We start from the raw sequence: 24,250 nt of genomic DNA on the forward strand, positions 1-24,250 counted from the left end.
GTAGCAGAATCACATCCCCCATCTCACTAAGTTCAGATATGTGTTTGGAGTGTTTGTCCACATTCCTGAGCAGCCATGGATTTTCCATTGATGTATTTGTCACCACCTCCACAATATCAGCTCCGATCAACATGAGCTATAAGTTCTTTGTCCGTCTCTTGTGCGGACACACGGGGACGCGTGCACGCACACAAGGACGCGCGCGAACACATTTGTACAGTCGTTAAAAAAATCTTTTTTTTACCTGAACAGAAATGATGTCTTTGTAAATTTGATTATATCCAGATCTGATCTTGTGTGGCCACAAGAGACACAAACAAGACACATTTTAATTTAATACAAGCTGTCAACCGTTGTACTTGGGGGGCCTTTTATGTAGTGTCACCTCAGAGTAGAAGACTGTTGTTTTTTTTTCTCTTTTAAGGACACGATCATAACCCTAATCTAACCTAACCTATCTGGCAGGATCACATGATTCTAAAACTCTTTTAAAGTGGCTTGCACTTCTGCCGGAAAATGTCTTGCTGACCTTGCAAATGGTTGAGTTGTTTTCAAGCTAAGTACATATCGGACAGGCTTGTCCTCACCACTTTTTCCCCCTCTCATCCCTGTGACATTTGCCGGGCACCTAATATTGCACTGCAATGACTCTCCCAGGGACACATCTATCCATCAGTCCCATCATCACACACTCCTCCCCATCTCCTCGTCCACTCTGCTTTTCACTTCTTATTACCTGAGTGACGGCTGGAATGGAGAGCCAAAGGAGGCCCAATCCCCACAAGTCAATCCTGCTGACGCATCTTTTTGTTTGACTGTCTCACATCCTTCCATCTCTCTTTCTCTCTCTCTCCCCCCTTCCATCTCTGTAGAGACTGGAGAAGCAGATGTAGGCCACGTCCCAACAGTCTTCCTCACCCCCCTCTGCCTCCCCCTTTCCTTTCTCCTCTCCTCCTCTCCCCCTGGTTAACCATCAACCTGCGAAGTGAGAGATAAAAAGTGACGTGGTGAAAACTTCTTCACCAGCATTTCATCATTAGCTTTTAAGGATCTTGGCTATTTTTGCATTTTAGGCTCACAAACTCCATCCCAATATGGTAAAAATACATGAAAAATAAAATGACCTATTCCAAGAAAATAATTCCTTGATTATGCTTAATAATAGGCTGATTGTTCTACATTTTAGTTCTACATTTAATGATCTATAATTTGATTTGACCACAAAGTAATGAGTCATTACATTTTAGTCTAATTGTTTCAAAATGCAATTTTCATTTTGTTTTCACCTCTTTACATAGTTCACCTGAATATAAGAATATAAGAGCCTCTGTGTGGCTGATGCAGTTCAAAATAACATGTCTACTGCTCTTCTAACCACTGTGTCTGACTTTTAAACATATGTACAAGTCACTTTTATGTTAACATCATGAGAAAAGGGTAAATTGGTTCATGTCGTAGTCAAAATCTGTAATGAGGAAGGGCAACAGTATTTTTAGATCTTTCCTCATAAAGCATTACATGCTCATCAGGGTGTTTTTTCAGCAGCACCCAGTGGATAAATGTCAGCTCGAGGGCTTTATCATGGCATCAAAACACCGCCACTTCTTGTGAAACCATGTCATTTGTCTGACAAATAACCTCTGCTGGCAGTGATACGGAAACACCGCTATAGGTGTTTCTTTGTGAGGGAGTTCATCCAACACGTGTAATGAGTAAGTCTTGACTAAGCCGGTTGCTCGGCCCTGTGGTTAAACACCAACTTAATGGATTCGAACGACAACCCCCGAAAGTTCCCCAACTGTAGCCAAGATCCTCCTCATGTGCCATGACTGATCTTGGCCACTGCAGATGTCATGTCGGCCGTGGGCAGAGGGTGGCAGTAGATCCCCATCTCTCCTCGAGTGTCAGATCAGACCAGTGAGTCATGCTGCCCACCCTGTTTGTGTTCTTTGCCGGCTCACTCAGCCCTCATGGCAGCTACTTTGCGAAGACTTTTGGCTCAATTTTTTTCTCTATCTATTTTACATCGTTTCTGTCTGCGTCTGCTCCGGTGATATTTGCCGAGAGATTACGGTGCGTCGCACCGTCTCTGTTAACCCCCCACCTCCCCACCCCTCTCTCTCTCTCTCTCTCTCGATGTGCGTAGATCTGTCCTCCTTCATCGTGCCTCCTCTAGCTGGTAATTAGCCAGTAAATGCTGAGCCATTTTCCTCTGCTGCTGCCACATTCTCTCTCATACTTTGTTTACTTGGGCCGGCCACACGATGACCTTGTTACAGTGCGAATTTGTGTAGGTTGGTGTGCATGCATGCTCCGCGTTGCACTTACTCATTACAGCCCACCCCACCGCTCCCCGTCTCCCTCCCCTCTGCTCCCTATGTATCTCCCCCACTCAGCTCAGTGATTAGTATATGATGTATTTTGGCTGCTGTTATGGGCAGCCTATTTAGCACGTGGGCCGGTCTAATTTCTGTTCTCTGGTGGCAAATGCAGTGGCAGTCTGATTTGTATTCCACGATGTAATGAATCTCTCTGTGATTCTGACACAACTGGATTTGTCTTGTTGTATACCTCAATCAAACGTAATAACACTTTTATTTCTTTTTTAAATGTTTTGTTTTTCTACCACAAAGTCCAGCACAAAACCACCCACACAGACCTCAGAACGCAGCTCAGACCTGCATCTCTCACTTTTAGGACTTTCAGCTCGAGCGCAGCCTACATATGAGCTCGGGCTTGACTGATGATGAGGCCATTTAATACACACGTGGGAGGAAACATGTGTAGGGCAATTGATTTCTCAGCCTACTTAAAGGCGCTGGATGCCTCCTTCATCTCAGTCGCATTAAACCTCTAATCTGTCTTTTTTTTTTTTAACAAGGCACAGTGAGACACACATTCTACATGGACTAGGCTGAGTCACTAATATTTATTCTACACTCCATTGTTATTCCTCCAGTTTTTACCAGTAAAGAGAATGTTAGCACCTGAAGGCAAGATTATGCTTTTGTTTGTGTGATTTCCCTCATTGTGAGCTAGTGGTAACTCTAAAATCCCGTGCACATCAACAGCAACGTAAAAAAAGGACAGGATTTTGTCTATAATTAGGAAGCAAATCGATACTTAGGATAATAAGGTTCTTTGGGGGAAGAAATGGATGTAGTCGGCTTCCGGTGATGAGTCGTTTCCGAGTCATTTTCCTGTATAAAAAGACAAAACAAACTAAAGAAAAGACTGTAAAACTTTAACACGTCACTGTGTCAGGAAGGACGTATTGTCCATGTCTATACAGTTTAAAGATTTAAGAAAGGCTCCATGTTGCATATGCATATTTAAATATCAACAAAATACATTCTGATTCGTTAAATTAGGCCACCAGTCGAAAGCCAAAAATCCACCTCGGTCTAAAAACTGAAATTCCGCCGCTTATGGCAGAGCCCACATTGACTCGCTACATTTCAGTTTTAAAAATATTATCAGTGCACAAATAAAAAGCAGCAGCAGCTGATGCACAAAGGCCTTAAAAACTGTAACTGTTGAACATTCAAATTCACACTCTGCTGTACCTGTTCTAAAAGTGTGACGGCCACCTCTGATAAGGAGAAAAGCGTTTAAATGCCAATCATAAATTTCAGTATCTTTGGTTACACTTGTAAAGGTCACCAGTACAAAGTGCTGCCAGCAAGTTTTGGGCAGAGGGCTGTGCAATGCTCTATCAGTCTCTCTTTAACAGGATGTTTGTGTTTTAAAGCTCTCTCTTGCACTGTCTCTCTCTCTCTCCCCCCCCCACCCTCCCTTTCTTCCTCCCTAGTGGTGCCAATCCCCCAGATAGCGAAACGTCCTCCTTCTGTCCTCCAAACCTTGTCGGCCTATTGGGAGGACTTAGCTCGCTTACTTACTCAGTCACTCAAAGATCACTCTTTCTTCTCCTGCTCCCGGTGTCTTCTGCTCGTGACAGCTCACGATCTGCACTGTCAGTCTCCCCATGCCTTTGAATAGCTCTTCCTCTCCATTTATTCTTCACCTGCTCCTTTTCTTCCCATCGTTCTTATAGTCTGCCTGCTCACAAAATGCAGTGCAAGTCTTCCCACCCCCCCCTCGTTGTGCTGTGACACTGCAGGGGTGTGAGTTTCTGCCAGAGATTTACAGATTTATGAGAACCCTGAAATCAATCTCAACTTGTGTAATGTATTTTTGTTTTTATGCTTTTGTGTTCAAACCACACCCTCTTCTTTGTTCCTCTGTCCTTGCAGGTGATGCAAGTGGTAAATGCCGACGCCATGGTTGTCAAGCTCAACTCCGGGGAATACAAGACCATTCACCTGTCCAGCATTCGGCCCCCCAGAATGGAGGGAGAGGTACAATTAAACCCACACATCCTTCTGCGTGCATGTCTGTAAAACAGCTCTGCACACAGAGTGAGTGAATGCTCGTGTGTGTGTGTGTGTGGGTGGGTGAGTGAATGTTGTGGACGTGTGGGAGAGCTCGTGGGCAGCCAGGTAATTAGAAACTCCAGAGAGACGACCGGTGTCACTGCTGTTACTTCATTTTAAGTCAGACAGAAGCTGTTTACTTCTCCCTGTTGCATCCATCTCTCTGCTCAGTTGTCACGCCCTCCTCTTTTTTTTTCCTTCCACATTATTCTTCCTCCCTTCTAAATGAGCCTGGGTATAATTTTGACCACTTGGTGGCGCCCCTGTAGTTGGGGGGCACATGCAAACACGGTGAAACACTTGCACACACCCATTGGTTGCAGCACTGCAGAGAGTGAGGCTGATCGATCTCCCCCCCTCCCTCTTTACACTCTCCGTATTCTCAGAAAGACTGTGGAAAGGCACACACACACACATACATGCTTATATACCTTTTACAGCGAGTGCAGGGGAGATGTGCATTTATTGAAGTCCATGTCTGGAATTAAATCTCCCTGTGTGTGGTGACACTTACACAGAGACGTCTGCTGTAGTCAATGTCACAGTCTTACTCTCTCTCCATCCATTGCTCCTTATTCCTCAACTCCAATTATAAAGGCAGTCATAGATTGACATAACATCATTTTTACCAGTGAAACTTTCAATTATAAACAGTGATTCGATCAGATTGTTGTCTCTTGTTATCTCTCCTAAAATGCTATAATGTCGTAAATAACAGACTCTGGGCCTGTGGAAATTAGGGCTGCAACTAACGATTGTTTTCTTGATTCACTGATTAGTTGTTTGGTCCATAAAAAGTCATAAAATGTTCGAGAATTATTGATGAGTTTACCGGAACTCGAAATGACGACGGTCCCAGATGTCTCGTTTTGTCCACAAACCAAAATTTGTTCCGTTTTAATGATTTTCTTTTGTTATACGGAACAAATGAACCAGAATATATTCACATTTAAGAAGCTGAAAAATCAGTGAACTCACAAATCAAAATATTAATTCATTTAGTAACCGATTGATTGATGATTGATCAATTGTTGCTCCTCCAGTGGAAATGTCCTTTCAATGAAGTAGAAAGTTTTAGTGTCACAACCGTGGTGGTTTTATGGATTTCCTCCCTTTTGGTTGAACACATCTGTTGCTGACGGTGTTTGCTGTAATATCTATTTATGTCTCTGCTTCTCCATTAAAAGTAGTAAGGGAAAAAAAGAGGTTGTTGTGTTTTCTGCCTATGTTGCAGAATGTTTGCCCCTTTTTTTGTGTTTTGATTGCGTTTGTTTTATTGACTCCCTCTCTGCCTCTTCTTTGTTTTATGGCTTACTTGTTTCTATCTTTCCCTCTTTATTGGCGTCTAGTTTTTAGTTTTTATTCCCTGCCTGCTCCCCACCATCCTTGTCCCTTTCTCTCTCCTCTGGTGCAGTTAGTGCTTTGCATCATTAAGATACTCTTCTCTCTCTGCCTACCTCTGTTCTCCTCTTCAGCCCCCTTTGGTCCCTTTCTTCTATTCTTCTGTGTGTGTGGGGGGGGATGGGGGGAACACTGTGGTCAGTCTGTCGGCCTGCACCATTGCATCGCATATGTGTTCCTTTTACTTGGCTCTCAGTGACTATAACTACCTTACAGGCAAAAAACCACCCCTCTCCATTTTGTCTTTCTGCTCCTTTCTCTTGTTGCTGTGCACGTCCACAGCCAGCAATTATGGCCTGGTCCTTTTTCAGTCTCTCTCTCTTCACTCATTTACTTACCTGCTTTACTCACTGCTCCTTTTCCTCCTTCAAATTCATCTTTACTTTTGTTTTCATATCCTTCTCTCTCTCTCTCACCATTGCTCTCTCTCTTCTTCTATTTTAATCCTCTTCTTTCAGTGCCTGTCTCTATTTTTTTTCCTCTCTGCCTGCACCGGATGCTTCAACAGTATGTGTTTTGTGCTTCATTAAACTGCCCTATGTTGTGGGTCGGGAGAGAGAGAGAGCCCAGATGTGAATGCTTGTATGTCTTGTGCAGGTGTTAAATTGAATCCATCCCTCTGTTCACTTGTCACGCCCTCTTCTTTCTTTTTTCTTTTTTTTTTTTTTTTACTGCCGCCACAATGGATGTCGCACACAGCTTTCAGGATGTGGTCTGTTGAAATGAGGACTTTCAGCTCTAATTTGATCTTTTATAAACCTGAATTGCAATTCACATTATATCAAGTTTTCATCCATAATGTCTTCATTTTTAGATATAAGTGTCAGACACAGAAGATTTGGCTGCTGCTGCTGCTGGTGGCGGTGTCGCATTAAAACTGTTGCTACATTTTGTATTTTTTTTTTTAATAAGAGCTGTTTGTGGTACTGCCGGAGTTGTTTGTTAGCTAGTTATTTCTGTCTGCGAGCTTAAGAGCCGCCTGCCTGTCCGTGATGCTTTTGGCTCAGCTCTGAGTGTCGTCGCTATGGCAGCAGAGTTGTGATGGCTTCACTGAGGCTAACTAAGATGAACCCTTGGACTATTAAGACAGAGCAAAGGCGACAGAGAGAGCGAGACAAGCACTGGAATTTCCTCTATTTCTCTAAACTAAATAAGGACTTTAAATATTTATGCATGAGGAATTTTATCCCCACTCTCCCCTTGCCCTGCAAACCTGTATGTCAGATGACTAAATTAGCTAAGTGAGCTATTACCTTTGGTGAGGAAGGGAGCTTAATTTCATGCCCTGTCCTCACTACTTTACAGATGCAGATATGGCAGTTCACATTGTGTTAGTGGAAGCTATTCTCTTCTTGACACGGTTATCTTGTAAAGGCCTTCCCTATTGCTGTTTCTCAAACTCAAAAGAGGTAGGAATCCCAATGTACAAATACACGATTTATGGCTCAGGGTAACAATACCACAACAGAGTAGTTCTGTGATTTAGATTTTTCAATCATATCTGTCTTAGTGAAGAAAATGTACATGGAATTTACAGAATTGACCTGTTGGCTACTTCACTTCTCTTCACATTACCCTCAATCCTGTGCTAAAAAAGGATTCATGAAGTGACATCAGTGAGTCAAATTAGTGTGAGGGGGGAAAAAAAATCTAGAGCACATTCTTTTTCCAATAGAAATACAATTTTGTCGCACCAACACATCAATTATCATATCTCACTCATCACGACGACGATCTTATTGATAGATTAATGCTTCATCCCACTCCTAGTTTTCAACTATTTTGATAGCCAATCAAATGTATTGTGCAGCACTTCCAAATATTGGTGCCGAGCTGCCAAAAGTGATTAAAAAGAAACGCTTTGGCACCCGTGGCTAAAACCTGAGGGATTTCTCCACCCTGCCTAAACAACAATAAAGAAGTGTTTGTACCTGCTATTACAATAAATATGCCTCTTACATGTGCACAAACAGGCAATGCTCACCTTCTGGTTACTGACTTTGCAGCAGGTATCAACATACACTGACGTCATGTTGGCTAACACTGTCACAGGGAGCTGACTTTTTGCTGACAACAGCAGACAGACACAAAGACATGCATCACGGTTTACAGCACAGTTTACACACACATGCACGTACACACACACAGAGGGAGAGAGACAGACCGATATGCTTGGTTAAGCTGCATTAGCCTATGTTGGGAATCATCTTGGAAACTGCCATCAGTGTGTGCACAAACATGGATTCCACAGGCATGTGCTGAATGTGTGTGTGTGTGTGTTGGTATATGGAGATGTTCCTCATGTGTGCATGTTAACACTGTTGCCTCTTTACCTCGAGGAAATTACATGTTGTGACAATCGTTTGTGTACGTCTTATATTCATGTGTCGTTTTCTTGTGTCAGTTGTACGTGCACCGTTTGACTGTACATACCTCAATCAAGGATGTTTATGTGTTGTGGGTGTGCGTGTGTGCGTGTGTGCGGGTGTGACGTTCAGGGGCCGAAAGGCCAGATGCGACGTCCCAGTGCACTGATGAACTGTGACAGTTTCTGCCAAGCCTCCATCTCCTTTCCCTCCCATCACCTCCTCTGGTTGCTCTTAGTCGTCTAACAGCACATCACAGAGCGCCCCCTCTGCTCTCACGACTATACTAATTGTGCTCAGAATGACAGATTGGTGGACCAATGGTGTCTGGCTGCAGCAAAACAGAGGGCGCACATGCCCCCCCCCCCACACTTGTACTGCTTTTGTATTCGTGTTCCTTCATTTTGTTTTCACCCACCCTTCCTCCTTCAGTGTTACAGCTCTGGCATATCATCATTTGTTATTTTGAGCATGGGAGTTGGAGTCAGCTTTTTCTTCTCTCTCCCTCTCTCCAGCTTCTCGTTCCTTTTTCGCTTCTTCCCCCATTTTTGATTATTTTTTTCTCTCTCGTGTGCAAGCTCAGGCATACATCTGTACTGCTAAGTTTTCATTTAAGAATTCACACATTCTTATAAGAGACATGGAACCCTTAGAATTTGTTCGCCCCTAACTTATCTCTGAACCTGAAAGACGATTAAGATTACTCTGCTCTACCTGTGCCCAACAAAACAGCTTATACCATAATCCTGCACCCTTCCTTTTTTATTTACTTATCTAATTATCCAGTTGGATTTCATTTATCTCGTCACTTGTATTATTATTATTATTATTGTTATCTTCCTCTCTGTTTTTATCTTTTTCTTTTCCTGAGTTTGCTTGATGTTTGTTATGTTTTGAGTGGTTCTGACTTCTGTGGGATTGCTGGTGGGCAAAGGTTAAGAGGGGTTTTTGACATGCGGATGCATAATTACGTGCTTCTTAACTACTGTCAGAGGTCTCCGTAAATCAATACTTTGAATAAAAACGGATGCATACATTGTGCCTTGTGGTTTTAGAGCCTCCAACGCTGAATAATTAAAAAACACCATTGCTGCATTTTAGTCTCAAACGGGAGACCTGTGGAAGATAAAGCAGTTGCCCTCATCTACTTCTTGATTGGTTGTAATCGGCCAAATATCAAGAACCTTCTGTGTTTTAGGTCATTTTCACACCTAATAGTCAACTCTAGACTCTGTACGATTGGGGACTCGCTTCAGTTTGGGGTTGCAACATTCAGCCTGTCCGAGTTTGCTTTCACACTTTGGTGAAAGTGAACCTTCTCCTTGTCTGAGGCGGCGCTGCATCGTGAATTAGTGAAGGAGAAGACGAGACAGAAATCGACAAAACTCACTCATCTGTTGGTTAATGCAGGACAACTACTGTTGCTGCCACATAAGAGCAAAACACGGAGCTGCATCAAATCCTCGTTTTATGTGAACATGAGACAGCCATTTCCCCGGCTATTGTTCTACATGTGCGTATGTTATGGTTGTGTTTACCCACAATGCCCTGTGTTGTAGTCTTGTAGATTCCTGCATTTGGTTCAGTTGAAGCAAACCGAGACCTACGTTTTTAGGCGGACCAGAGTTCGCCTCTTGGGTGCGGATCAGAGTTTGGTTGCACATTCACACCTCCCCAAACGAACCGGACTTTCCGAGCAAACGAACTAGGATTGACTTAGAAGGAGCTGAGTTGTAACAGTTAGTGATAAGGTTATGGGTTTGTAGGCATTAGTTTCCACACGGATTGCTTTTGATATGCATTTCTGTGTCGTTCACTTATTGATTCTGACGATGCAAATGTTTCGAGCCTCTGCTGTTTGTGTGTATCATTCTAATGTGTGTGCGTGTGCGTGTGTGTGCGCGTGTGCTGCTAATGTGGTTAAAGTAAGGGTTCAGGACAGTGCTGATGGAGCACATACAGAGGTCAACGCACTGTCCTTTATGTAAGGCAACACAATGACTGTGGCTCATCCTGACGCCATGCAGCCCTGCCCACTCAACTAACCTCTCTGCAGTCCACCTCTGGGTGCATGACGACTTTGTGGATGATTTAGTCTCGCCGTCCATCTTTCATCTCTTTGCTGCTGCCTCCCATAAATCATCTATCTCTCCCCTCCACCCTTTTTTCTCTTTTGTCTCCTCCTTATTTTTACTTTATTTTTCTAGTACAACATCCGACATTGATCAGCATTTCTGTAAATACACTGGTTTCAGCTCAGGTAGAATAAGTCTGGCAAAGTATGCATTTAGAATTTGACAATATCTAAGACATTTTCTCTGTGTATGGAAGCCTCGTAAAGAGCCAAATGACAACAGCAACTGTAAAGTAATGTTTCATTGCTAGTTTCTATGCACAATATTGTATGCGATGCCACATCTTCAAGATTCTCAGAAAAGGAGGCAGAATATAATAGCTGGAGTATGTCTTGCTGGTTTTAGTTTATTCAGTTATCATCCCTAGTGTAACGCAGGATGCTCAAATGTAATGACAGAAAATGAAGACGTTGGCTATTATCTAAATTCTGTCAAACAGAAAATGGAAACTGTAGCAAACAAAAGTCTTGTGGGACTGGAAGACGAAACCAAGAAGATGACCGCCAACAAACGAGTCCCAAATGGCACGGAAGCTTAAGCCCATACGTTTGGGTGAAGATTCCGTACTAGTGAACCATTTTAAAACACTCTTTGTGTCTTGTCCTTGTTCCACACACCCTCTTATGTTCCCATTCTTCAACTCATGTCTGACCATGTGTGCTCCCCTAGCTTGCCTCAGTCTGGCACTGTGACATCCTTTGACCTCAGATTTTGGTGGACGATGACTAGGGAGGAGTGTCCCCCATCGCTGCATGACTCATTTGTGCGCCATTGGCCCAGACGAGGCAGATTGGTCGCCAGCAGCCTCCCTCGCTACTGGATGGATATCTTTTGGCTCCTTTTGCACTGTTTGGCTGTCACTGTTTAAAAAGCAAGGGCTTGGCTTGCTTGTGTTTGTTACTGCAGGAGAGGGCGATAGTCCGGAGGCTTCATTTGAAGTTAAGAACGTACTAGTGTTTGTTGCTTTGGATAGATGCAGGTTACAGTATTATCCAGAACACATATGAGCAGACCTTGTTTTGACACCTGACATCTGTAAATGCAGGCCTATGGGTTAAAGACAAATGCAGCATGTTCATTATTAACTAGTGTAAGCCATGCAAACATCCTCTGTGCTTTCAATAGTTTGTAAGTCCCCCACAATTTTAAAGCTCTGCAGTTGGAATTACACTGCACCACCGTGTCTCTCTCCAGGGCAGATCTGACCGTCCGTCTGTTCCAAAAATTAGAAACACAGCTCTGCACATATGAGCCCAACGCAGTAAGGATTACTGCCTTGCCCAGGATTTCAATTTGACGCTTGAACTCACCTTTTTCTTTATTATTTGACATCCTTATTAAGGATGGCCGATTCAGAACATAGGCTGCAACCTGTCCCACCTGTCCCAGTAATTTTACTCTCACTGGTCTCTAAGCAGTTAACCATAAATCAAATGTCTTTTTTTTCTTTTTTTTTTTTGTTCCTACAGGTAATTCAATTCTGAGTTCCCTTTTTATTCTCCAGTTTATTCTGAGATCAGTTCAAGCCGGCTCGGTAATGACTTATTTGTATTCCACTCTATGGGTAACAATTCTGAAATTGTAATTTGATTTTGTGTTGTATTACTACAACCAGTGATATTGTTCATTGTTTTGCTTGAGGAAACTCTTCCCCTCTCCCCGTTTCTCTCTCTCTCTACTGTCTCCCCCTCTCCACTCAATCCCTCTGCAGCCGTTTTAATGATTGTACATGCTTAGTTAAGATTATTAGGCTCACAATACTGAATTTTGACAGACAGTTGTTAAAAAGTGTCACAACACTGCACTTCAGATTTTAACACAGGGGTAAAAACTGATTCTGTGTGCAAAACTAATGCCTACTACTGTACAATCCCCTAATACCGCAGCCAACCGTCACAAATCATGATGTGCTCCTGAGTCATGATTTCACCCTTGAAGCTCCAGAATTTACAAATGCCTCCAGTCATAGCATCCACACATTTGCAGCCCAGCCCCTGCAGCCCTGCGACACTGTACAATCCAGCTCGCGTCATGCCTCTGCGATAGTTAGGGATGATTCCTGAGCTTTAGTTGGATAATTTGGAACGAAGGAATCTACCCCCAAATAGAACAGAACTCCCCTGGAGGATACTAAGAGCAAACTGTTGTTACTGGGTCACGGTTGAGGCATAGCAGTGCCTCTCTCCTCTGTCTCTAACCTTCCCACTACTGCATAAACGCAGATTTTTTTACCTTGTTGTAGTAATTTAATGACGGTAATGTTGTCGGTTTATCTGCGTCTGTATACTGAAGTTTAAACTGCGTGCAGAGTCAAACAATTAGACTTTTCACATTACACTTTTTCCACACAGTTTGAATCGCACTTAACTGTCAGGGGGGATGCTTAATATCCCCTACAGTGCCATGGCAACTGATGTTGGACCTCTTAATAGTTGCAACACAAAGCAGACCAGGCCTATTGTGAAATATTGGACAGTTGTTGCGATCAATTGGCACCATTGATTTGTGGTTGTGCTTAAGCTTTTGCTGACTGCCATTTAAAAACCACCACCAGTCTTGTGTTATTCTACCCTCCCTCACCCTTTTAGCTGGTCGCCATCATAAGGACATGATGCTATCAGCAGCGGCAAGGTTGTCAGAGTAGGACACCGTCTTGGTGTGTGATCGGCAGTCTGCTCTACCTTTGGCCGCCCGTGTTTTTAGTTGTAACATTTCCTTTCATTGTCTCCTATTCTTGTTTTCTGACTCCTTCACCTTGCCGTCTTCCACTCGGTCCCACTCCATTCCCCATAGACCTTAAAAGAGGTGAAGTAAGTACCTTTTGTCCTCCTTGTCTACTTCTCCACTCCTTTTGCCTAATTGGCACAGAGTGCTGACATTTACACTCTTCGCCCTCAGTGACATAGCTCTGTTTCCATTGTAAAACAGCTTATTAGTTAGAAATGTTTTTCTTTTTTCTTTCTCTCCCACTTATCTTCATTCTTTACTTTTTTTTCTTAGTCTTTTTTTTGTTGTTGCTTGTTGATGTTATCCTCCTGGTTTGACATGGGTCAGTCAGAATTCTAATGGCACAGGTTGTCATGAATCGGGGGCATCTAAAAGCCTCCCAGTTTGCAAACACGCCATCATCCAGAGTCTGGGAATTATGTTAATGCATGACATAAATATACTATTCTCCAAAAGAAGGATTTCACTTAAGCAACGTTGGCTTGGCAAAAGTTATGCTCATCCCCAGCAGTTGACAGCTCGGGCTGCAGCTTGGGCACAAAATGGAGGATTCCTGGCTCGCAGTGCTCCTAAAAGGCCCCATCATCCCACCGCAACTGACTTGATATGGATGAAAGACCCTAAAAAAAGCCCCGGCTGACGCAAAATGGAGGACATCGGCTCTTGGCTGAGCATTGTGGGATTTTCCACTTTGCAATGTGCGAGATTAACTTACCTCTGAGGCTCCATGCTGTGCTGACTCTGCAAGTGAAAGTGGAGAGGGATGAGAGCAAGGGAGTAAGAAAAGAAAGATAGAAAGCTATTAAACTTGAAGGTTATTACATTTCTGCTAAGGTTTAGGAAACTCCGTTGGCTGGTTGATTTGGCAGTTTGCGCTGGTCCCAAGTCAGGGCCAGTCCAGCGTAGCCTCTGTGCCGTCATGTTGACTTATTCAAACTATAAACCGTATTTCAAAAGGAGAAATTGCATTCACTGAAACGTTGCTCGCTGTGGAGATCTCCAGTGAAGTTTGTCCTGCGAGATTAGTCTTCAAGACTTTAATGGGACCTCAAGCACCTGCTTCAACATACGAACACATGTTCACACGCTCCTTGCTCGCCATGTGTCTTCTCTCCACATCCATCTGCCCAGCTGCTACCACACCTGGCAGCTCTGAACAAATGGAGAGCCATTAAAAATGAATGAAAAGCCATTGAAGAGTCGTGGAAACGAGGAATTAATCCAACCCCTTTTTGCTAATTCGGAAGAGTGTTACTTCTGTTTGTGTGACGGATAATGATGGCGTTCATAGAGGAGTGTGGGAGGGGCAGCAGTGGCAAGCATACGGGCATTGTCATTCATAGCCTTATTCCTCCTCTTAGCGCCTGTCGTTTATTTTCCTACTGCGTCATTGTCATTTGCTGGTTGTTGTTTTTTTTTTTTTATCCCGCCTCTACACAAACGGCACCTGTCACACGTTTGTCTCTTCATCCTGGGAGCAACACACACACACCAAAAAAAACAACCCTCCTTTGAAAATGCAAATAGGTTCTATTTGTGGCCTGCTCCTGTCAGGGAGTGGGTGAGTGTATTGAGGGAAGTTTATATCTATGCAGCTGTGTGAGTGAATGAGTGATACGTGGCTACATCTTGTGTACTTGTACGCATAGACGTTGTGCCAGCTCGTCTAAATGCATCGGTTTAACTCAGGTCTCTTTGCCTCCACATGTCCATGATAACTGACTCTTTTCTTTTCATTTTTGGTGCAGTGTGACAATATTGACACTGAAAAAAGATGTTTGTATTTCAGGAATGTGTGTGGATGTGTGACCGAGTCCAGATGGACTTTATGTATTGGTCTGTGTTTATGCACTGTGTGTGTGTGTGTGTGAGAGAGAGGTCTGTATGTGTAGCAGATGTGTTAAGCCATGCAACATGAATAACTTTCCCCATTTTTTTTTCTCTTTCTCTCAATTTTGTCTTCTCCCTCCTCACATCTCCTCCGCCTCATCCATCCCCCCTTCACGCTCCCTCTGTTTTCTAGCAGGAGAAGAACAAGGACAAAGACAAACGTTTCCGTCCGCTCTACGACATCCCCTACATGTTCGAGGCCCGCGAGTTCCTCAGGAAGAAACTTATTGGTAAAAAGGTAAGAACTGGTGATTTTAAAATGTGAATAAATGTGATTGCCAATAATCCACTTTGAATGAAACAATATCTCTAAGCAAGATTCCTGCCCCCAGTGGCTCTACATGCACTCCAATACCATTTTTCCTTTCTCACCACTAGCCAAACACACATTTGTAAAGCACTTAGCGAGAGATATGTGCCTGTCCCTCTCTGTGTGAATACCAAATGCTCTCGATAGATGCCCCGGGGCTCAGTATTGGCCGGAACACACCCTTTAAACAAGCAGTGTTGATTTCCCCCTCTTGAGTCTATTGATCTACTGGGTCTGTACACCTAGGGGGTGGTGGTGGGGGGCGGCTCTATGATTTATACACATGTGACCCAGCTGAACCCAGTGCTGAACTAGAGATCACTTGAGAGACAAACCACGACTGGAACATCTGTCTTTTTTGTGTTTCATTTGAATAGATTCACTATAAAATGGTTGACTTTGTAAGAGCGAGAGAAGAAGGAGACACACTTGAACTCACTTAAATTAAGCACAAAGTACAACTGTTAAAAGTGAGAACTCATTTGTTAATCCCGTGTCAAGTGTTAAACATTTTCTGCCCTACCAAGTTCTCAGCTCTTTGAGTAAGTACAATAAAGTCGATGAGGAAATCATGTAGCCATTGTTATCAGTTTTGTTGCACGCAGAGAGAAGGCAGCTGTTGCTCATGGACTCACCCAGAGCTTGTTGACTGTTCAACTCTGTCTTGTGAATGATGGTTTTCCAAATCACAAACTGTAACACTTTTCAGATAGAGAGGGACTCCATGATGGGACCATGCTGGAAAAGATTGCTGTCTTACAGACTCCCCGAAAATGCTGTTGACAGGCAGGATTGATTGATTGAAAATTTCTCAAAATAGGGGCATTTACACGTAGTCATTCAGACAAAATGACCTCCCTAGTCAGACTTTATCTCATAAATACAATGATGTTTTGCAGCCGACTTACAAATATCAGATTTTGGAGCTAAGGCCTCCACAAATCGATGCTTGACATGTTTTTCAAAATCTTCTTCGTCGCTGTTGGGCTGCGATTTGTACCGAGCAGAAATGCAGGCTTCCCGGCTTCCAAACCACAATAGCCAGATAACGCATAGAACAAACATTACCGTGTCACACACTTCCATAAGTGTTCATTGCAGCACAGAAACAACATTGCAGCACAGCACAGCGAACACAAAAACATGCGCACATTTGAAGCCAACAAGCCAACAGAGTTTCTTTTGGCATTCAATTCAGGAGTGAGATTCATATCCCCGTCCCGGCTTCTCATAACAGCCATTTGAATCATCCTCATTAATGTTTTTTTAATGATGGAAAATTCCGCCGAAAGCTGGCTTTTGACGAGTGAAGCAAGCATAATGATTCTGATGTTTGTTTGTGCTGCTTGTGTTTTGGGATAACGGATGTGTGTGTGATGGGGAAAATGGAAGACGATAGGTGTTCTCCAAAAATTCTGGAGAAAAACAGGCCAGTCGCAAGACGGCAGCACGCCTATGTTGCTCACTTTGTTTTAATTTGTTTAGAATTGTGTCGTGGCATTAAATTTAATGGTTTGTGTCTGCAGTGTGGACACAGGCATTTAGATTAAGCCATAAAGACATAGTACATATTAATTATTTGGCCATTTAGAGCATGAAACAATTGCTTCTACATGAAATCAGGCTTCTGTGTGTAAAAGCTGTTGGCTGTGATCAGGCATTAGAGCATACTAATTATATATTTATTGTGATGTCAACCTATCAACTCCATGCACTGCCTTTTCATGTTTTATGCACACACATGCACAAGAGTCGACAGCACTTGGATCAGTCTGTCACCCCCCCTTTTTTTTTATTCAGAGATGATTTCTTGTTATTGCTTGCTCAGACTCTAGGGTGTTTCAGTCAGAAGACAACTCGGCTAAAAATGTTCCTGTGCCTCTCCGAGCCTCGGGCAAATTGCGTTGTGTAGTGTTTATCTGAGAGGAAAGTATGCACGATTGTCTTTGTGTCAAAAGGAGTCGGTGTCTTAAGTGTGATAATGCGTCATTGGCCTTGTGCACACTCTGCATCAAAATGCATCATGGATGATCCATAGACTTAATATAAATATGGACATCGTCTTCTGGTTGCAAAACAAACTGAAGATCAAGGACGTCTTCTCGACCAGTGTTAGCTGTCAATCACACTGGTGTTCACTTGCATGTGCCGAGCTTTAGCATCTATTTTTCTCTAAATGTGTTCTAATAATTAAGATATAGACGTCGCAATTGAGACCATTTACTCCCCAAAGATAATGTTTATGTAGTGAGAAATAGGCTCATTTTCCCATAGACTGTTCTTTTTGCAGCCAGTGCAGTCGCCCCCTGATGGTCTCTCTGCTTGTCTAATCCCACTACACTTTTCAGACCTGAAGTACATTTGTTACATGCAGTCTTTGAGATGATCCAGTTGCATGAGAACTGTTCTCAGTGCAGGTTATAGAGATTTGATGACTGAGGCTGGAGTTGGAGGGGGTGGTCATCAGTGAGCAGTTTGTTCAAATACAAATGAAACCCTGGCTACAAATGATTGCAAAGAAAAATTAACACTTAAGGCTGCGTTGTCCCTGACTGATCTGATTACAAGTGGGCAGCTCCAAGTACATCTGTTCACACCTTTTTCTGAATGCATCACCACATGCGTCTCAAGTGACCACTTGTGATCAGATCTCACTTCCTCGCTTTGTGTGCAGGTAAAGACAGCTCATTTAATGTTGCTATTGTCAGTTGTATGGATTTGTGTAGACGCTGAGCAAATCTATGTGTATTAGTCTTTATTAATATTGTGACAAATGGCTAGGAATAAATTTATTTATAGGTAACTTTGATGTGTCCAAACATTTTTGGGTTCATTATAAAACCGTAGCAGCAGGCACCGACGCCGTCGGAGCAGGCAGACCTTAGGTTTGTTCCGGGAAGCATTTTCGTTCACACAGCTAAATAAACGTGGCCGTATGTATCCCTGCCCATTATTGAATGTGATGATTGGGACTTTCCACATGTAATTGGATCACCAAAGGCCGTGTATGCCAAGTCTGAAAAAAGGCCACTGTATCACTTATATTTCCTTAGATCTGGCCTCACACATCACTTCTCTATCATTAAGATAAGCCTATAAATACGGCGTACTCCACTGTATTCCTTTACATTTGATTAGTATTGAAGTTGATTCTCCCAAGTGTGTGCTTGTAGGCTCTTTGAAGTGAGTTAGGTTTGAGTGAAGAGCTCTTTCCCATTTGCCAGCAGTAAAAACCGCCTCACTCTGCAAAATCAATAACGGAAGAGCTCCGGAACGTTGCTTCCCTCCCTTTCCTTTATTGTTGCTAAGACACAAGGCTAAATCTCTGAATTAAGGCCTATGTCACAGTGTATCATCTTTTTTTTCTTTCAATAATTGCAGTGCACAGCCCTCAAAACTGCACTTTTTAAATGCAACCGGCTGCCTTGACAACAGGAAAGAATGGCTTTGGGAAAAAAATACTAGTCCTAGAGATCACAGGTGAATGTTTATTCATAAGCACAATATTGGCGCTCAAGGCTTTCATTTTAATCAGCGTTACCTTGGCTCTGAAGACATGAATCTACAATTTCAGGTTCTATGTTGAATAAAAAGTGTCATGTTATCAGTAATTATCACAGTACAGGTGAAATATTTTCATCGATACTCCTTTTCACGCCCTCTCGGACACAAACGGGAGGGCATGTATTGACATGGTCATATTTCCTGATCACCTTAGCCTGACCTTAACCATTACAACTAATTGTGTAACCTTAACCCTGCCTCCAACCCATTGGGATTGCATATGAACCCACAAATTAATTTTCTCTCCATTTTTTTTACTTTTTTTTTTCCCCCTTCCAATTCCACACCCTGACTTCCCCACCCCACCCCACCCCGCCCTGTCTATGAACCTTAATGAAGCCCAGAGGCCCATATGTAATGGAGAGAGGAAATCTAAATCTGTGCCAGCACCTGCTTATCGCTGAACTGCTCCGATGATAGAAAGACAAGTACAGTAACGTGTGATGAAAAAGCAGAGATAGATTAGATTTAGATTTTTCACGAACAAAACGGCACTTTTTAAAAGCAACAAAAATATCGATTTAATCATTCAAAAATATCTTATTTTATTGTTTATTGTTTTTGTTTATTACAAAATAATTGTAAATATCTAATGTTTATAATCTGACAAATGTTAGATACTTACAATTATTTTGTCGGGGAAAACGTGGGAAATGTGTTCCAGACAGATAACGACTCCATTTCTAGACCTAAATGAGATTGAGATGCAGTCTGGCATTAGTGAAGTTAGTGAATTTCTTTAATTTCAGATGATCCCGGTCACCAAACAGTTCTATTTATTTTGTGCCCTTTAAGATCTTCTCAACATGCCTGACACTGATGAGATGAACACCTTTGGCACTGTCATTGATAGCAAAGGTCAACACATTTTCAATATTGAGTGATGCAGAGGAAGTTTGATACCTAGCCCTATCCATGTATCATGCTGCATTTACTTCTGGTTTCACCATAATCAAACACTGTTTTAATAGTAATTGATCTTTGAAACTGTTATCTAACAAGTGGTTATTTAAACCTATTTCAGAGAGAAATCCGTAACCTATTTATTCCTAGAAATGAGTTTAACCTACTTGGTGTCATCCTGTCTTTTAACACTAAACTCTATAGAGACAGATTTGGAGCAGTAAGAATTAGACGACTGACTGTGTTCCCCGAAATTCTGCTCCAGACAAGTCCTCTTTTATCTTTTTTTTTGTGCTTCTTTTATCTTCAACATAAAACAAGACAAATATCTTATTACACCACTGGAGTAATTGCGGCTTAACTTGGTGGTGGATATAAAAGGAAATGTCTGATGTGGGTCTGCCATGGAGGAAAAGGAGGAAGAGAACTTTGAGTCACATGCAGAGATGTAACTTCAGATTGATCGTCGCATCACAAAAAGTGTATTTTCCGCGTCAGCTCGCCTCCCCGAAGCTATTCTTTCTGTTCAGGCCCAAGGTTGAGTTATCAGATTGACCTACAGGTATTCCCCTTGACAACATACCCATTCAAAGACTCAGAGACGAGCTGATTTTCCTCTGACTAAACTTTCCAGGACGTGACTGAGCATAAATCATGAATTGCAGTGTGCTGAGCTGAAGGCTCATAGCCTCTCTGCCACTGCTCTGCTTTAGGAGACTAAAGCTACATTTAGCCGTAGCACTAAACCCCACCTTTTTCTAATATCTGTAAGGAGAGCAAGGTTCTTTTGATCTTTTATAAAACACATCTTATCGCCATATTCAAAGGATTGCCCTTTTGCACTTTTTTTTGGCCAGGAGTGATGTGAGGCAGGAAGGAATTGATGCAGTACCTGGTCTAATCTTTTTAAAGATGATTGTACATCTTCGAATCATGAAAGAAATAGTGTCCTGGTCATATTGGCAACTCCAGCAACAATATTTCCAAATAAGAATGCAGAATAGTCCATTATTCTTTACAACAGAAGTTGTATTGTATTGTTTGTTTTTGGTATACATTTGCATTTAGAGGAGCTGCTTAACATAGATGCTATAAAAACATGGATGTAGTCTTTCTGCTGCAAAACAAAACTCCCACCTTGAAACCTTGTGATTTGCTATTTGACCGGAGCCATGGCACTCTGTAACCGCAAAATAAAATGTTGCCTGCCACCAGGCACATATTGTACAGAACTAGCTGTGAATCATGCTGGTGTCCACTCATATGTGCCACGCTTTAACCTCTTCTCCTCTAAATGGGATCATTAATCAGTTGAGAAGTAGGCTTGATTTCCCTTTGAGTTCCACTCCGATGGAGTCCACTGCTACTTCCATCCTACTTCACTTTTAAACCGGAAAGAGAGAGTCAATTTTTGATGTCAGTCCATGGCTTCTTCACGATATTTGTGTAATATATTCTACCTTTTTGTCAAAAAAACTTCTTCTGAACTATCCCTTTAAGGGTAGGCTAAATATGCACTGAGGCATTTTGCCTTTTCTCCTCTCTCGCGGTCATTCTACCTCTGTCAATCTGCCTCCTTCTCTCTCTCCCGCATATATACAGTATATATATATATATATATATATATATGTCCCCACCCTCATTGAAATGACAGTGCATGCATGGCGGCATAATCCCAAAAAGCTCGATTTGGCTAACTTTATAAGTAGTGCTTCTTGTGTGCCTGGGTCTCAGCCTCAGCAGAAAAAAAGTCCAATGGAAATGTTGCATTAAGCCACTTATCAGGGTTGAGCACATTCGGATAATCCTGCGTGCTCAAAGTGGCTCTTGTTATGCAGCTGCTTGTGTTGTACTGTTAGAACCGGAGTTCTTTTGGCGTGTGTGCGCGTGTGTGCATCCACTGTGAATACCGCGTGTGCACGGTGGTATTTAAATGTGGTGTGAATTTGTGAGACTTGAGGTGTGTGCAGTCAAGCAGACACTGAAAATGTGTGTGGACCTAAGCATCGCCGAGGCCACATGGTTTAGGATCTAGAGGGAGGCTCCCTCTACCTCCTCCCCCCTCTCTTCATCTCGACACTGCTGTCCCAGCATAAGTTTTCTTCCTTTCAGCACAGCGCTCGTCAATAAATGATAGCCGGCTGCGATTACAGCCAGCTAAAACACAGCAACAAATTAAGCACCTCACAAATCACACACCCAAATTTGGCTTGTGATGATTGGCTAATCTCCCATGGTGCAGTGTGAGACTGCTGCAACACCTGTGTGTGAAAGATCCACTTTCACCGACTCATTAAAACAATCTTTAACCACGATCATGTACAATTTTACTGGGAACAAGAGGATTTCATGATTATTGCCAATTTTCTATAATTGCATCAGTCAATTGTAACTTTAATAATTCAGTCAAAAGCTACTTTATTCTATTCTATTATATTGTATTATTTCTATACATTTACACAGTTATCAAATTCTGCCGCCAAGACATTAAAACTTAATTTTTTCATCCACAAAATTGATTACTATTTTTATATTATATATAAATAACGTTTATATATTAGAAGAAGAAGTAAAAAAAACATCTGCATCATATATTATATTTGCTGCATTGATTTCTAAAGGATGGCATTGGCACATTCACTGCTTCTCATTCACTTTGAATGGAGTAAGTGTTGCTGAACTGTAGTCATTTAGATTTACATTTAAGCATTTAGCAGACACTTCTAAAGCGACTTACAAAAGGGGAATAACCTTCGTAGAAGAAGTCTTTGAAAGAACTGAACACTAGATTGGAACAGTGGACTGACGGTGTGTATGAGTGCCGAGGTGGATCCAGGTGCAGAAGTAGATGGGTTAGTGGTAGGACAAGTGCTAGGACAGAAGATGCTCTTGGAAGAGCTGGGTTTTCAAGAGCTTCTGTTCTGGTAGCGCTTGGTAGGTGGTTCCACCAGCGTGGAACGGTCACATGAAGAGTCTTGTCTTGGATTGTCTTGTGCGGGGTGTTGGCACCGCCAGTTTCTTCGTTTTGCTACTGTCGCATGAGACGGATTGAAAAATGTTCAACTTTCCAAGTGTTGCATTAGCATTAGCAAATCAGTGCTGGCCAGTCAAATCATGTGAAATGTTATTCTCACACTACACGGCTTTAGGACAAAGCTGTTCTCCCTGGTACAGGTGTTTCTTGTGCACCCAACAGTGGCATATATAACCTCACCATCATTTCAGCAACATGAGCAACTCTTGCCACGTAGTTGGACTTGACAGATGCTGCTCTGCTAACCTCCGACAGCTATTGTACCTCCAGCACCAAGTGTCGGACCCACCCACTCTCAGGCATGAAAACATGTACATTTGAATCCAGTGCAAAAGTTTTTAATGGGCTCTTGAATTAAAATGTAATTGGGTTATAGCTGGACGAGTAAGATGAAAAGATGCAGTTGACATGTAAGTCTGAGCAAACCCTAAAACTTCCAACAATTGATCCGAATGAGCAGAATTTCTTACTCTGCTGTGTGTTGTCTGAAAAATCACTCATGCTGTGTCCATGCTGGGCCGTGATTACTGTTGGTCACAATACAGCATGGAAGCAGAAGTTGTTTGTGAAAGCGTTTGCCAGTTAAGTGCACCGAAAATAAAATTTATTTTTTATTTTTTTGCAAGGAGGGGGTTTGTCACGGTGTCTGTGCACATGCACACAACTGTCGCATATGGAGAAACGCCAATAGATTCAATAAAATATGCAAATTCAATTATTTTGGAAGCGTAGACCAAACCTTCTCATGCTTGTATGATCAGTATAGCAAAGGCATTTTATTTTTTTGTCTTCCTCTTGTCCTGCTGTCCTTGTCCTTATCACCCCCCCACTCTTTCTAATCCATCCACTGCCTCTTCCCCCTCATCTCACTCTCCTCTGGGGGTTCTTATAGATAGCTTTGCCTTATCAGGAGATCTGTTAGATGGCCCGTGGAGAATGGGCTTGGAACTCCTCTAATCTAACATCGCTTGGTCAAAGTTTATAATCTGTCATCACCCCGCTTAATGGGGAACTACTGGTGGTTTCACAGCCCATATTATCCAGCTCTATGTTTTTTGCTTATGCGTTTAAATCTCCTCAAAAACTTCTTTTTGTTTGTTGGTTTTCTGTTTTTCCAGTTTCGTTTAGCGCTCAAAATCCTGATACGCATTCCGTATTCAGTTTTTAAACGCTTGGGTCGTCTTCCATCCATTACCTGTATTTGGCTATGCACGGCCATTGAACATAAAAGGCAACCAAGAAGAATGCAAACTGTTTTTTCCTGATTCAGAGGCCTTCACTTTTCAATAAAGCTGAACAAAGATAAACCTCTGTTTTGTTTGTGCCACTTGAAAATGGGCTTTGAGGGCTTTGGCGCGGAGGCTGAGATATAGTAATAATTCCCCTTGCGACAAAGAGGTTATTTTCATAATTAGAAAGTTAATGGATTCTAGTCAAGTGAAAATATTGTTTCAACTAGTATGTAAAGATAAAAACAAATTGTAGAT

At 42.3% G+C, this 24,250-nt stretch overlaps 1 protein-coding gene across 2 annotated transcripts in view; it reads left to right on the forward strand.

The window, feature by feature from the left end:
• The window catches only part of snd1 (staphylococcal nuclease and tudor domain containing 1), a 166,751-nt gene that overhangs the window by 12,280 nt on the left and 130,221 nt on the right, over nucleotides 1-24,250 (forward strand). The window contains exons 10-11 of one of the 2 annotated variants that reach the window (XM_044022843.1): nucleotides 4,254-4,358; nucleotides 15,089-15,190. In XM_044022843.1, the coding sequence (XP_043878778.1) occupies nucleotides 4,254-4,358; nucleotides 15,089-15,190 (207 nt within the window). Of the gene's footprint in view, nucleotides 1-4,253; nucleotides 4,359-15,085; nucleotides 15,191-24,250 lie in introns of both variants that reach the window. The other variant, XM_044022842.1, reaches the window with a different exon arrangement.

The sequence above is a fragment of the Solea senegalensis genome, linkage group LG3, assembly GCF_019176455.1.
Source record: "Solea senegalensis isolate Sse05_10M linkage group LG3, IFAPA_SoseM_1, whole genome shotgun sequence".
Classification (NCBI taxonomy): Eukaryota; Metazoa; Chordata; class Actinopteri; order Pleuronectiformes; family Soleidae; genus Solea; species Solea senegalensis.